The 15315-nt window shown below is 39.4% G+C and overlaps 1 protein-coding gene across 12 annotated transcripts in view; it reads right to left on the reverse strand.

The window, feature by feature from the left end:
* DOCK10 (dedicator of cytokinesis 10) overlaps positions 1-15315 on the reverse strand; it is a 144253-nt gene that overhangs the window by 15357 nt on the left and 113581 nt on the right. For 9 of the 12 annotated variants that reach the window (XM_072933220.1, XM_072933219.1, XM_030280042.4 and 6 more), the window contains exons 30-47: positions 13620-13716; positions 12973-13017; positions 12361-12536; positions 12117-12233; positions 11030-11141; positions 10192-10313; positions 9992-10106; positions 9761-9827; positions 8984-9031; positions 8226-8327; positions 7166-7290; positions 6665-6777; positions 5808-5945; positions 4103-4285; positions 3448-3558; positions 1856-2071; positions 1122-1179; positions 696-794 (exon numbers count right to left, since the gene is read on the reverse strand). In XM_072933220.1, the coding sequence (XP_072789321.1) occupies positions 696-794; positions 1122-1179; positions 1856-2071; positions 3448-3558; positions 4103-4285; positions 5808-5945; positions 6665-6777; positions 7166-7290; positions 8226-8327; positions 8984-9031; positions 9761-9827; positions 9992-10106; positions 10192-10313; positions 11030-11141; positions 12117-12233; positions 12361-12536; positions 12973-13017; positions 13620-13716 (2044 nt within the window). The remainder of the gene's footprint in view (positions 1-695; positions 795-1121; positions 1180-1855; positions 2072-3447; positions 3559-4102; positions 4286-5807; positions 5946-6664; positions 6778-7165; positions 7291-8225; positions 8328-8983; positions 9032-9760; positions 9828-9991; positions 10107-10191; positions 10314-11029; positions 11142-12116; positions 12234-12360; positions 12537-12972; positions 13018-13619; positions 13717-15315) is intronic. The other 3 variants (XM_072933222.1, XM_072933221.1, XM_072933223.1) reach the window with 3 other exon arrangements.

Raw genomic sequence — 15315 nt, forward strand, 5'->3', positions numbered from 1 at the left:
AATCTTTATTCAGGCAAAGTCTTTTATCACTACTGAACTGTCTCACAACTACAGCTCTTCACAGAAAGCTTCCTTCTAAAAGGATGCATTTTTTTCATCTTGTCCACAGAAACTTCCAAATGTATTGAAGGACTATGGTCTTTCCATGTTTTCTCTTCCCCGATATTTGCCCTTGCCCCTGGAAATTGCTCTTTGTGGAAATTGCTAACATATCTCATGCTGAAAATTACTATGAAATACAGATTTCATAAACTAAATAACCATTGGCATAGAAGCATTAAAAATATAAGCCTGCACTTTATTTTTAGATAAGTATCATAGATTTAAAAAAAACCCTTTATCTATACTAAGTTACATATGGCTAACCAGATTCTAATTCCATCCCTTACCCTCCCAGCTTTGGATAGCCAAAGAATTGGACATGGATTTGCATGCTAAACACCAATTGACCCAAGAGGGATTTTCCTGTTGCAAAGCCCATAACCAGAGACATTCTGAGCAATCCATCAAACCAGCCAAAGAGCATCAGGAAAGGAACTCAGGATGTTTCCAAAATTGCTTTCTATAACAGCCTTCAACATGCAATAGAAACAGTTTTGATTTGTTTGATATTTTTCCAGATCAGCTGGAAAACAGCAGTTTGATCTCCTAATCATGTTATTTGACCCACAAACAGGCAAGGTTAGAGCACTCACTTCCTCCATTGTGAGTTGTTAGTAACACATTACTATCAGAGACTTGAGCATCTTCCAGGAGCATACGTGAGGTACAAATCTTTTCCATTTTCCAGTAACCTATGATATTGTAAGATGGTATTAGTATACTGCTATTGGTATGTGTTAATACATGCATATTTAATAACAACAGACTGACAAGTGAAGCATTCTCTATTAGCACTAGCTTGCTAAACATTTAATTAAACTTTTTTACACAAAACACACTTTCACTGTTCCAGTCTAAGACTAACATTTATGATATATTTAAAAAATAAAACATTTGGGAAGGATTCAAGCTGCTTTAAGAATACTTTACATATAAGGAAGGTAAGAGGGATAGCCAAGAATGATTTTGAACAATAATATTTATAGATATACAGTTGGTTTTGGATATGTTGATCTTACCTTTTCTCTTCAGGTACTCTGCAATGAGAGCAGCAATATGAATATAGCACATAGCAGCCTATAACGAGAGACCAACACACGTGAATATGTTAAAGTAGCCTGAATTACAGCATACATGTGATAATGAGCATAACTTTCAGCACTGCCAAATCACAAGGCAGAAAAGGGAAGACAAAAGCAATGTATGAAAATGAAGGATTAAATGATGAAAATCTCTTCAAGTGTAAATTTCCTGAGGTATCTTATGTAAATGCATAGATTTTCTCAAGAAAACCATCAAGATTACCTAGTAAATAAGGTATCCCTGGGTTATGCAGTGGAATTTTGCATCACCCTTTTAGTCTTTGATGAACATGACAACGCATTACAAACAAAACTCCTCTCCTAGGCCATAGTGGGGGAGAAGGAGATCCTTTTTGTGAGTTACTCACTGCTCATAACCTCCTCTACACCACAGCTACTGTGCCTATGAGGGCAGGCAGCAGAGCTGCCAAAGTGACACTGTCAGACAGTTTCAAGTCTTGCTCCAGCATGTATCAGGTACTCAAGATCAGGCAAGTTGGGATGAGCATATCACATCTCCAGGTGTTTTCAAACATCTACTCTGATTTCAAATACATGAGAGAAACTGTAGGATTTCTTAACTCACTACTGCTGTCAGTGTTCCAAAGCCCTTTCCATCAGAAAGCTCAGCCTAAAGAGAAACTGATTTCCTGTTCATTTCTTTATATTACCTCTGATAAATCTCCATTTCTTGCATGAATCTTGGCCATGCTTTCGAGCCATGTCCTGCGTAGCTCAGGAGTGCTGGCATAGGAATTTGCTAGGCTGTACTGCAGATCCACCAGCATCTCAGGGTCCTTCTCATGCTCCTTCATCTGAGCTGTGGCCATCAAAACCGTCCTGATGCGCTTGGTCAGATCCTTCACCTCTGCTGGGAAATTAACGTTCTTTGGGAAAGATAAGCAATGCATCACTGAAACCATCCAAAGAGCCCCCTGCTGCACCCCCAAACAAGCTAAAGTTCTGCTTACAGAGAGCCTCCACCCCTTCCCTAGCTGGGCAGGCTTCGGAGCAGCCACAGTTCCAGAGCATGCACACATTGCACACAAACCCTGGGTGTTTTTTCCTGATGGCTCACAGCACTACGAGATGGCCCAAGTCAGTCACCGTTCCACTGCCCTCGTGCAACAGCCCTGCTGAAGTCAGGGAACGGGAACAGGTGGTCTTCAATTGCTTACTGGGTCCAGAACTGGATCCTTGCACACTTTCCTCTGAGCAACAGCACCGTGTGCTATAGATAGTCCTGCTTAACTACACTCCCAGCATGTTTCACCATGGGAATAAAGCACAAGTCTGGCTCCTGACCTTCTCACACTGTGCTAGATTAAAACAGAGTCCCTTCTATTACTCACACCAGCTGTTCTCAACATATTTAGCTCAGCTCTTCAATTTTTCTTTTTCAGATAAGCAGTGAAATACATTTGTTTTCAGACTTATTTCCATCCTTTGTTTTCTTAAAAGTAAAACATCCAGAAAAAGTAAATGAAATTGAATACTCCCTCCTCCATGTCATACAGAGATAAGCAAGTCACAGAGCAGTGTAACTGTCTGCAGTGCTGTGAAATCAAAGGTGGACTTCAAAAACAAATAGAATCGTAATGACATCTTATTACTTCTGCTAACTATCTACCAATTTGCTTATGCTGACTTTATTATTAATCTCAGTGGAGATACCCTAAAGTCACCTTCAGAGAAGAAAAACACCTCCAAAGTATAAAATTGAAAATGCACATAGACACATGTTTGAACAAGAATTGTAAAAATTAAAAACCAGAGTATTTTTTCAACAATTTTTATATAGACAATAACTATAATAGCAGTGGTAACTTGTCTAAGAGCCAGGTATACCTTCAGTGAGTTAGGAAGGTCTTACAAAACACAACTGCTGTGCCTGTTTCTGCTACACATTTACTGAACAGAGGAAAGGGAGCAATTGCAGACTAGAAATTGTTTGTTAACTGCAGTTGTGTTCCATTAGTCCCAATGTATGACCTCCGACATGAGGCAAATGAACAAAATAAGCAATAAATAACAAATAATACAATTTCCAAATAAAAATATTTTTGTTTAAATATTATTTTCAGTTATTAAGCTTCTGAGTCACAAACACCTTCACGAACTTCAGATTGCGTGAGAAAGGCACACTATGAATGCATAAATCACTGGTTAATAGAGCCAGCAATTTTATTTACTGAAACACTTGCTCCTGTGAAATTGTTGACCTTTTGCAAGAGGTAGTGATTGACAAAAAAATGTTTCTTACTTTCATCTGCTTGTCTCCATTAGCAAAATTATTTATAATTGCGAGCGAATGCTGAAATCGAGATCCGCCAATCCCCGCATCCGCTATCAGCTGGCTCACTGCCTTGATGAGCTGCACAGGGAGCAAACACAGGATGCAATTAGCAAAGACATCAGAGTTTCAGGAGATTTTTTAAACCCTATTTTAGTATGACTTGATGTACCAGGCTAGTGTAATTGCATACCTGCCTTATGAAGGTAACATGTACAAAGGCAAGGACTGTGAGTAATCTTTCAAAAGTTTGTAGCTGCTCACACTTTGCAGTGTCAATATGTTATTACTGGGCTTTACATGTCTGTTCGTGTAATGTCAGATTCTGTTTAGTTCCTTCATCAGCTGTGTTCCAACTGCTGTAAGCAACACATGAGGCAAGAATAGCCATTAACCTGGCAATGCAGATACGTTCACAGCTGTTGTCTCTCCCTGGAACAGAGCTGAGCAACCCAAGAACAGCAGAGTATCCAATCCAACTTCAGACTTGGCAGGAAAATCAAGCTGCCACAGAGAACTGCCTGTCTGAGGACTGCAAAAGGATTGCCTTTGCTTCAATGCATAAAAAAAAATGATTAAAAAAATAATGCACATTATTTAAACATTGATCTCACACTTCACTTACCTGTAGATGGGATCTGACTATTGATTTCTGCTTGTTAAATTCAAAGTTCTTCCTCATGAAAAAATAAAGGAGAGCAGATGCTTCTGTCTGAGTTGAACGTGACCTATGGTTACAGCACTTCAGGATTTCATAGCAGAGGGAACCACAGAGATCTGCTTGTCCTTGGAAGAATGCTGATGGGAACTATTAAAAAAAAGTGGTTTTTAATGTTCAGTACTACTCTCAGGTCCTGGTGCAGTTATTCTGAGTTAACAGGTTTTTTTAACCTTTCAGTAACTCTCCCACAGTTATTCATACCAGGGTTTAAATTTAACATAATCCCACATGCAAATTAAGATTAATTAAGAACTATACTCAGATTTTCCTACAAACACTGCATGCCATCAAGCTGGCCTCTAGGAAGCCCAGAGAGCAGCTGACACACAGCAAGCCCAGCAGCAAGGAATCTGCCAGGAATGCACAACAGCTAAGCAGGAAAAGCAGGGGGAACTCTGCATGGTTACAAAAGCTGTTCAGCAGAAGGAAAATATTTTGAGTAGCAAGGTCAGTGAACTTCCAGAGGTCAAGGGTTTGAAGAGCAGGAGACAACAGAGAAGGGTTCTTCAAACCATACCCACTGTTACCAGCAGGGTGAATACAACAGAAGACTGAGTGAGGAGAGGTGGAAATGCATACATGGGCTATAGATCTTAATTACTGCCTGAGGGGTTCTGCTGCAGGAACCACAGCAAATCCCTGCTCCCACAGAACCATGAAGGGAGAATTCAATCCCAAAAGCTACAGGATAAATGAGAAGGGCAATTCTGGATATTTATTAATTCTCCCCATTGCATGGAGTCCTTCATTTCCAGCTGTCTGGGATGTCATTTAAAGGTGTCTGCGGATGCTTTACTTCATATTTCCCCCACATCCTCCAGCTGCACTACTGGGAGAAGCATGATTTCCTCCTTCTTTCCCCTGAGATAACAACCAGAGGGAGGCCACATGCTGTAAACTCAGCCACACTCTTGTGTTTCATAGAAACACTTAGGAACCAAGGCCAGCCTTGCTTATTGTCACTTTCCCAGAGCAATTGGTATGTGAGCGCTACATTCTGGTTGGTTTTCAGAGGATCTCATCTAGCTCTGTGACTTGGAAATTGTGCAGCCTTTGCAGCTGGCACCAAGTGCCTGATTGACCACAACAATTTAACACAAGTGCAATGCGAGCAAAGAAACAGTTTGGCACATAACCATACTGTTACCTGTGTTTAAAACTAGGTATTTGTAAAACTGTATTAGTGTGGATGAGCTTTTGGTGCAGTGTATGTAATACTCTCCTGCTGGTTCCTCTGGGGACAGCAGTAACCATTCCCTGGTGGATTCTGCAAACCAGGTATCTGCCATGAAACCATGGACCTCTAGGCTTTCAAGCTTTCTTCCATAAAATTAGTTCAGTGGATACACCACAGAGCTGGACATCACTCATCTACTTACATTAAAACTTTCCTTCCCCTTCTTAGCAAATTTTTCAATTTCAAAACAGAACTGTTTTTTCAGACTTTGTGAACTCCTTACTTTTAATCAGCAATAAGTCAGACCATCTTTGTCAGGAATAAGTATTAATAGAGTAAGTTCAGAACTCTTGCCAAGTGTCCAATTGTCCCCAAGTTGTACTTGCTGTAACATATTGTTAGGCATGACTAACAAAATAAACCCAGAGTTACCTTGCCTACAAACAGCCGTAGAGCAGCAAAGACATGTTTGAGAGCTGCTGCTGACTGGTTGATTTGCAAAAAGAGCATGTGTGTGTCAAAGACTTTCTTCATCAACACATTCTGGCAATCAGATTGTTGGAGCTGCCTCTGAAAAGTTCACAGACAAGACAGGACATTGTGGTTATTGAAGTGGATAAACAGGAGAAGGATCTGCTGGGCATTCCCTCAGAGTGCTCCTAGAGAGATGTTTTCTTCAATGTAAAATTTCTGCAGATGATGCTTTCCCAGCCTGCTGCAGACTCTTGCAGTTTTTCAAGAAAAGCACTTTGCCATTCCTGTACTACTCATGGATTGTATACAATATATTTAAGGGTTAAGGTGACAGAGAGGGAGCCCTAAATGTGAAAGGAGCTGTTTGCTGTATTGTGACTGTGAGACCTTCAGCAAGTCGTCTGGGCTTGCTCAGCAATCTGAGCAATTTTTAAGGAGGCAGAGGATTCACCTGCTGATTTGCAGAGATAGAGATAATAAGCAGTTTGGAAATCTGTTGTTGAAAATCACTGAAAGCTAGTGGGGTAAGCATGATTCAGAAAGGGTGATGTAATACTAGATGCAAGACACTTCCAAGTAGAGCAGGGTTGTACATATCTCTGGAGAAGTAGGATGTTATTCTTCCACTTCTTTCTATTCAGTTTGGGTACTATGAACCAATGCCCTCCTAAAATACCTTCATGAGGACTGGCGTATCTTATTTCCCTATTCTGCTGTCAGACATTTCAGGTTTTCTGTGTGCCTGCTCCCCCAAGGCTTTCCTTTCACCCCATACCCCACCAGTTCAAGCAGAAAAGAAAACCAGCAAACCATACCTGGTGATTCAGAGTGTAAAGACACAACAGGTCAAGGATTGTGAGGGAAACTTCTGTAGCAATGTTTGCCTCTGTGTCTACATACTGTACAATGTCTGTTTCATTGGAGGTGCCTGCAGCATAAAAAAAGAAAGATTAAAACCAATATTCTGAGTGTCGTAAAAGATTACTTAATTCTGTGATCTGGTCCTTAAGTCTCATCACAGCACAGATGGTGTCCTAACTGTAGTTCTAACCAAAGTGGTATTTTGAAGAAAACTGCTCATAGGAGATGAAAGGGGAGGAAATTTGAGTCAACTCTCACCAACTGCACCAGTGATCTGAGTACATCCTCTCAGTATTTCTGTTCATGCTCAAAGGAGGGAAGAAACCTAATTGGGAAGTGGGATAGATGACTCCAATCTCATAATTTTAAGAGCCTCTGGTCAAGAAGAGGTCTGTATAGACCCTGATCTAAATCCCACAGAATTCCAGACAGAAGTAAATAATTTCTGTACTTACTTGCAGTGCTACTGTCTATCATCTGCAAGAGTTTGGGGTTAGAAAGTGCATTTTTGCCCCGTATTATTGGTAACGTTTGAGATCTGTGGTGCTTGTGGCCATCGTGACTTGAAGTAGAATGCATCCTGCAATTGAAAGGTACCATTAAAAACAGAAAAACAGAATAAACTACTGTGCCTATTCAGAATTTTCCATGTCAGTTCCATACAGGGCTGCTCCATGGCTGAATTAAACAAAATTAAGCAAAATTCTTCAGAGAAACAAAAATGAAGGAAGTCAGTGAGGTGGACAAAACAAACATCTGCTGTGATTTCTTGAAATCACAGGGGACAAAACTTCCATGAAACACTGGAAAAAAAAAGCATGAGCTGTTTCAGGCTGATGTTTAGAAAACTGTCTTTGGGTGAAGAAAAACTGAGGTAAGTTCCATTAACTCCGAATATAAGAAAAATATGTCCTGTTTAAGAAAGAAATAATACAGTTTCTATGAGGTGAAAGAAATGATGATAAACTGACAATGACAGTAAAAATACATGTGTGCATATTTATGTGTTCTTTTAATCCTCTTTGATGCTGACAAACACATCATTAATTTATAATGAGAAGCTTAGAACTAAAATACCAATGATTATTATAATTTTTGAAAGGATTTTATATTTGTAACTAGTGTAGAATTCAGGAAGATTTAACATCTCAAAATTCAGGTAACTTTTAAAAACACGCTTCCTGTTTATTTCTTTTAAAAATGTCATTTCATAGATTTACATGATTAAAATTATTCTAGGACAGAATTACTCTCTGAACATACCACTGTAACAAACAGCTTGTAAGTCAAGCCAGAGAGACTCACTTTTTTACAGTTCAAAGCTCTGGGGCTTCTGAAATTTGTTACATATTTTGTCAACCTCTTTTCAGTCAATGCTGTGACAGAGTACAAGGGCTGGAGGATGAGAGCCCAAGCTGGGGGGTTTATAGAGTTAGGAATTCAATGTACCATATATAGAGTTAGGAATTCAATGTACCATTCTGGTATATATATAGAGTTAGGAATTCAATGTACCATTGTGAGAGCAGCCCCGATGCCTGGCCAGAGGAGTTTGAACCCTTCAGAGTTCCATTGTTCTGGGTGGCCTGGACAAACTTAAAAGCAGCAGCAATTTTCCTGTTAAGAGAAAGAGAAAATAAGTGTTGATCTGTTATGAAATGTGACATTGATTTTGCCATGTCCCTGAAGAGTAAATGCAGGCCTGACTAAACCTGGTGTGGCACATAAACTGGTTCATCTGGTGACCTTTAATTTTGATGCTGCATGACATATAGACAAGTTCACAGCAGTAATGTAAAATTAAAAACGAAACATCAGCTGAGACAAAGTGTGCATTCCACATTTCACAGCTGAACATGATGTCACATCTTTTCAGGGAGGCAGGAGATTTTTTTTTATTGCTGTGAAACAATTATCTATGCCTATTAAAACGAATCTTTCCATGACATGGATGGGAATAGAGTGTTCAAAGTTCCCTTGTTTGGCATATGCACAGAAACGTAGTCAAGAATGGCCCCAGTATTTTGGGTTATAAATGTAATAATGGTTATCACATCATGCAATTCATCCTTTATAGCAGATATGTACTCAGATATGCAGAACATCACAATATTATCAGTTGCATAAAAGAAGAAATGAAGCATGCATTGGTTTCAGTGTCACAAAGAGATTCTTTCAAGAGAAAATTGACAGATACACTGTTAATCTCATTTAAATCTAACAAATGCTGTAATATCTAAATACTGCAACAGAGTCTGTGACTACAGAATTACCTGACAATATTGCGTTTTCCTAGATATCGGAAGTTTTGCAGACAAACCCTGAAAGATAAAACAACACATTTTATGCCTATTAATGGCTTTGTACTTATGAAAACAACACTGAATCTTAGTGCCTCAATGAGACCTATGGCATATGCACCTGCTAGTAAGCAAAAGGAATTGCTGGGAACGCAGCAGTTCCTAGCCAGAGACACACGAGGTGTGGTACACTGTGCACACCCATGTTCTCTTTCTCTACAGTTGAGGATTCCTGCCTGGTGAGATGGCAAAGGCAAAAACCTGGCTGCAAAAGCATTGCTGCATCACCAGCTGAAGGTAAATAAATCACATTTCAGCTACAAGATTGTGAGGAAATTCCACAATCAGCTACCTGCTGGATTCTGCGGTCATGCATTGATTGGATTGAGCAAACCACCCCGGGGATGCGAAAAGCAGTTCATCCTACATTATGTAACTTTTATTATGGCTGGGAAGTTTTGAGGATCTAAATACATTTCTCAAGAGAAGAACAGAATCGCAACACCAAATGGGAAACTAATATGAAAATCTCTTTTAGGAGGAAGACCCGAATCACTATAACCCTTTTTCATGGAAATTAAACATATGATTAATCTCATTATGACTTTGGAAGACTACAGCAAAATAATTTAAGATACAAGAGCTATCTCGGACTATTCCAATAGGTTAACAAACCCAAAGAGGAATTATTTGCAGCCAGCACTTTAGAATATTCAACACAAAAATCAAGCAACCACAAAGTAAACTTACTCCAAGATGCTGAAAAAGTCTGTTATTTCTGAGAAGGGTGCTCGCAACCAGTAGGAAATCAGTGCATCTAAGGGGAGATATTAAAATATATTATGTATCAATTACAGGGAATTAAACTTAGCCCAAAGCCTATGAAATACACTGATAATTATTCCAATTTAATGTTCACTTGGATTCAGTATTCATAGTATTTTACAGCAATGTAAATTAAGTAGTGAGTGCAGTTTTTACCTTCTGAAATGGTTTTCATGATGTGAAGGAAGCACATAAGAAGGCTTCTAGTTTCAGCTTGATCCAGCTTGTCAAAACGGAGAGTTGACCCAATCAAAGACAAAGGTCTCATGATCTGTTGAGGTGACAGCAAAGGGCCTCATTAAGCACAGTGATGGACTCCCACCTCTAGCAAGCGTTTTCAACATTTGCACATGTACCTTTTCACACGTGTCAGTTCTCTCACTGTTTTTTTCATTGGTACTTGGGTTAGATTCAAGACTTGCTAAGGAAGCTCTGGAGTCAGCATGGTTTGCTGCAGAGATAGCTATTGATGAAAAGGCTGTAAATGAAAGTCACAGCAAACATGCTAAACTAAAACATTTATGGATACAAAAACCAACAAAAAAATGGAGAACTTAAAATGTGTCACATGCTGGATTGAGACAAGTGCTTTGAACTTCCAACAGCAAAGCTATTGATGGGTATGTTTAGTACTGAAAACATGCAACAAGTTGAAGTACAGTGATTCAGTTTGCCATTTTTTATGGCATTAAAATGGCCTGTTGTATTCTGTAAGAACTGACCAAAAGACATAAAAATCAGTGGAAAGATGCCTGAATTCATTTCCCTGAAGTTTGAAATGGGGTTTGGAGGTAGTGAACAAAATACATTGTATTTCTACTCCTCTGTTAAGCCTGGAAAAACTATGAATATTTGCCTCCATGAGACATCAGGAGTTTTCAAGAGAAACCTTGGAACTATTTTTAAGTCAGGCAGAGACGACAAGAATGAACTCAGGCAAAGGGATTTCTTAGAGCCTGAATACTGGCATCATTCCAAAGCAGGAGAGTAAGTGAAGCAGTGGAAGCAGAACAGCTTCACACAAGAAAGTCAATCCAAAGACACCCAAAGGGAAGAGAAACATTGCATACCATGTTTCCCTGGATATGGTATAAAAGAAGTTAATGATATCCTCCATGAATTCTAAGCAGAAAGCACAATGGATTGAGATACACACAAATCTACCTATGTGTCTGTTCAATCTGCCATTTGTACCTGCAATAGAGTTCAGAACATCTTTGGAAAAGGAGGTGTCCACAGAGTTTGCATGTTTCATTGCTGTCTGGCTCTGAAACCCACCACTTGTGCTCAGGTCATCCCTGGATCCCTGTATTTGAAAGAAACAGAACCAGCTCCAGTACTCCATGTTATTATCCACAACTTGCATAATGACAGCACACCCAGGAGAGGCTTTTCTAAGACTGAGTTTGAGAACCTACTTCCAGTTGTTTTGACATAACAGCCATAAAGGATCAAGGCTTGCCATAATATGCTGAAAAGTTACCTGCAATATGAGACTCTCTCACAGTGGAAGCTGTAAAGGACTGGTCTAACTAGCATTTGTTCCTGAAACATCAACACAACACTGGGAAAGGAGCATTAATTGTCATTAGCAATGCTCAAATGAAATGGGCTCATTTGCTGAAAGGATTTAAAGACACATTACCCCTGCAGAAATCTGCTTCTAGGTTTTGAAGCAGTATGGTTATAACATTTCTTCTATGAAACAAACGTATTCCTCCGGATGTGCAGTTTATACAGACATTTTCTGTGGCAGCAAAGCTGTTTTATGATGTTTCTGTACCCTTTTCCTCCTTCAGTTACTTGTATGCATTTCCTCTGCCTCCTGGTATGGCTTATGGCCCCTCAGCTGTACCATCTTTGGGTACACAAAGTAGTTCTGCAAAGACTCTGTGGGCAGTGGGAGGTTTTCTTTACACCAGTGTGTCCCAGCCTCCTGCCTGAGGACACATCCTCAGACCTCAGCCTGCGGCAGAGGTACTGGACACATTTTCTGGGGCTCTAAATCCCTAACCCTGAATTTCCAGCCCTGGGACAGCAGTGTCTTCATTCTGTTCCAGACCCCGTTCTGTTCCTTGACAGTACAGATTCACAGGGCTCTGCAAGTGCTCTGCAAATTGAGACCTTCCAAGTTTAACTTTGCAGATGCAAATATATCAGCAATTTCAGAACTGTATTCTGCTACCTAACTGGTGACCAGCATAAACTTGGACCTCTTCCCACTGGGTCAAGACTGGCTCGCTTTGATCATTTCAGCGCTCAAAAAAACCACATGAATTACCTGATTGGAAGTATTGATATTGAAGAGGAACATATCTTTCATATAAATCCGTGGCATATTGTCCAAAAGCATCCCATAGAGTGGCATATACAGGTTTGCTATTTGTGCTTGTTTTGCCTGAAAATAAAAGACAAAACATAACCCTCAAGAAACTAATAAATATATCCCAGTTGCCAAGGATGTTTCATGTATGTTTAGGTGCTGCATGAACAAGCAAATGAAAAAGGACAAACAGTTTCTTTACCGGCTCTGCGTATCGATCATCAAACGAGTGCTTGGCCATCAAGTTTTTAAGCACAGCCAGAGCCAAGTGCCTGATGTCCTGGTCCTCTTGCAAGGCAAAGCCAACCTCCCGCAGCAGGACTCCAATCAGGAAATGCTTACGGCAAAATTCATTTGTCAGTGTGTACTCTGGAATGTCTTGGAGCAGAATGGACATGAGTGTTTACATTAATATATAGATTACATACATCCTTCCCCCCTCTGTCTTCCAAATGTTCCATTGTCAAACCTTGATTTCCTGGTTTGACTGCCTCATTTTGCTCCTTCATTTCTCAGAATGAACAAATCTAATATCATTATCTCTTGAAATCATGCAGTTTTTACTATTTAATAATACAAGATTATTTATATACATGCTCCCACATGAGAATCTCAACTCTTTTCTCATTAGACTACTGACTTCTTGGAGGCACAAAGTCCAAATTTTTGTTCAGCTAAAAGAGTTCTAACACACAGAAGCAGAGAGCAATCCCACTTCTGTAACAATAAATGACTTTTGTCTAAGATTTGCCACAATGCAGTGGCAGTGGTCAAAGTAAAATTCTGCTCACTGATTCAGTCATATTGCTCATACCTGATGTTCGATATTCTTGTGCTGATTCTGAAGGCGTCACAGTGTCTTCATTTTTCATAAACATAAGAAAATGGGAAAAAAAATTTCCTTTTTAATTATTCATAAACAAATATTTGCTCACTTTTAAAAAAAATTTGACTCCAATTAGAACTAAACATCTTCTACTTAAAAAAATCCCTGGGTGTCAAAACTGAACTAATTTTTTGATGCTGAAAACTGAGGTAAAAAAGGAGGCAAGAGCCCATTTTTTGAGCTTCTCCCCCTTCCTGCTGCACCTGTTGAAATCCATCACCACCTCCCAAGTCTATGGCAGTAGCCCTACTGATTTAGCAAATCAGTCATCACAAAAATTCCAGTTAAAACTTCCAGTGAGAAGCTTCCACTTCCCACCCCCTAAGTGAGCTGCCAGACATTGCATTTATTTACAGGCATACTGAAATCTTATTTTTAAACTGAAAATTTATTATTTTTATTTTTAACTCAAATATTACTTTTATCACACTGCCTAAGTACCACACCTGAAAAGCTGCTGGGGGCTTCTGAGCCTGACATAGAGACATGGCTCTGGAGAGAGTTATTTATCACCTGCTCTTTGAACCTCCCAATAATTCACTGTTGCACAGAAATCCTCCTGAGGGGGGCCTTACCAGGAATGTTTGAAGACCGTATGGGCAGGCACAGAGGGATGAAGTGCTCATGGTGACAGACTTCTTGGAGAAAGTCGAATTTGAACTGGTGTAAAGTCTGAAAATCACAACAGGAAATGGTTCAGTTCACATTAAAACAGGGAAAATGGTGAGAGCTTCCCTATTACTTATCTCTACCTCAAACTTCACACTCACACCCAACAAAAAAACCTTAGACCATGTTATGCCAAGCTGCACAAACAATAAACATGTGGTTTTCATCTCTGTTATCAAAAGAATTTTTCACAGACAAACAAGCTTTTTGGATCTTTAAACTACGATTTTCATTGAAGATGTAGTCATAAACCTAAGCTTGATCCAAACAAATATTTAAGGATCCTTAAAGCCACCCTGGGACTTTTGATGACACATACTATAGCATTGAATCATAGTGAAGTATCTTCTCCAGTCCACAGACATTTTGAATCATCATAGCTGTTATGACTTTTTTTTTTTTACATAAAGTTTCAGCTACACTGGTCACACCCAGAGCTTACTGACAGTAGTAAAAACTTCCTCTGTTGATGCCAACGAGTTCCACCTCCAAGGGATTTGGGTAATATATAGTTTTGGTATTATTTCTTTAATATCTCCCTTCAAAGAAGCCATCCAGATAATTTTTGGAGATTTGCACCTACCTCAAGGATTTATAATTCCTTCTGTAATGATGTGACATTGAGATATAAAGACAATACACCTTTTCCACTGTTATATCTCACTGTTCTCACTGGCCAAGCAGTCATTTTCAATCAACCAGCAGCAGGGTTACTCTGAATGCCCTAACACTAGAAAGCGCTTGTAAAAGTCTTTTAATTTACACTAAAATTGAATTGTAGCATTCCTGCTGCCACTGATAGGCTGGGCTACCTAGGAAATGGACTTTTCCGAGTCTACCAAGTAGGGGATGGTAGAGAATTTTCCCCTAAAATATTTTATTGCGCTGTAGCACCTCTTCAGGAATACAGCATGTTAGCAGGACATGCTAATGGCAAATGAACAACTGAAGCATCTGAAATGTGTTCCCCAAGAGTAACTGTGACATTTTGAGGGAGCACAGCAATGAACTGATTTCTAATGAGGTATTTCAAATTTTGAATACAGTTTCTCAAAACAATATTTAAATGTCAAAATATGGAATACCATAAGGGATATTTCTGTGGAACACAGAAATTATGTTGCTTCATCCAGAATTACAATAAATCCAAACTGCACTGCTACAGACTGATACATCCACAAAATATTCAGGCAACAATATTCATGTTAAATTTTATGAAAAGACAGGTCCGATTGCAGTATCTTTTTTTGATACATAAAGTTAAAGAGGCAAAAAATACAGAAAAGAAATCTTTCAGCACATTTAGAAGACTGACTCTTGCTTAGGGATTGGACTGAAAGGAAAATGATTGCAAGGCCTCTCTCTCCTTGAGGTCAGAAATCTCTGATTTTATTTTGTGACTATTGTTTCCAAGTGCCACAAAGCCTGCTCCAGCTGCACATCTGTCACAACTCCACAGTGAATCTACTCCCACACGCTGGCAGATGGATCTGGAGGGATGCTGGCAATGTTCACACACTTCCTGCCAAGAAGGTGCTAAGTACTGCCCTGCACACTGATTAATCTTAGGCTTTTCCACTGACCATTAATGGGTTTTTTAAA

This window comes from Taeniopygia guttata, chromosome 9 (genome assembly GCF_048771995.1).
Source record: "Taeniopygia guttata chromosome 9, bTaeGut7.mat, whole genome shotgun sequence".
Taxonomy (NCBI): Eukaryota; Metazoa; Chordata; class Aves; order Passeriformes; family Estrildidae; genus Taeniopygia; species Taeniopygia guttata.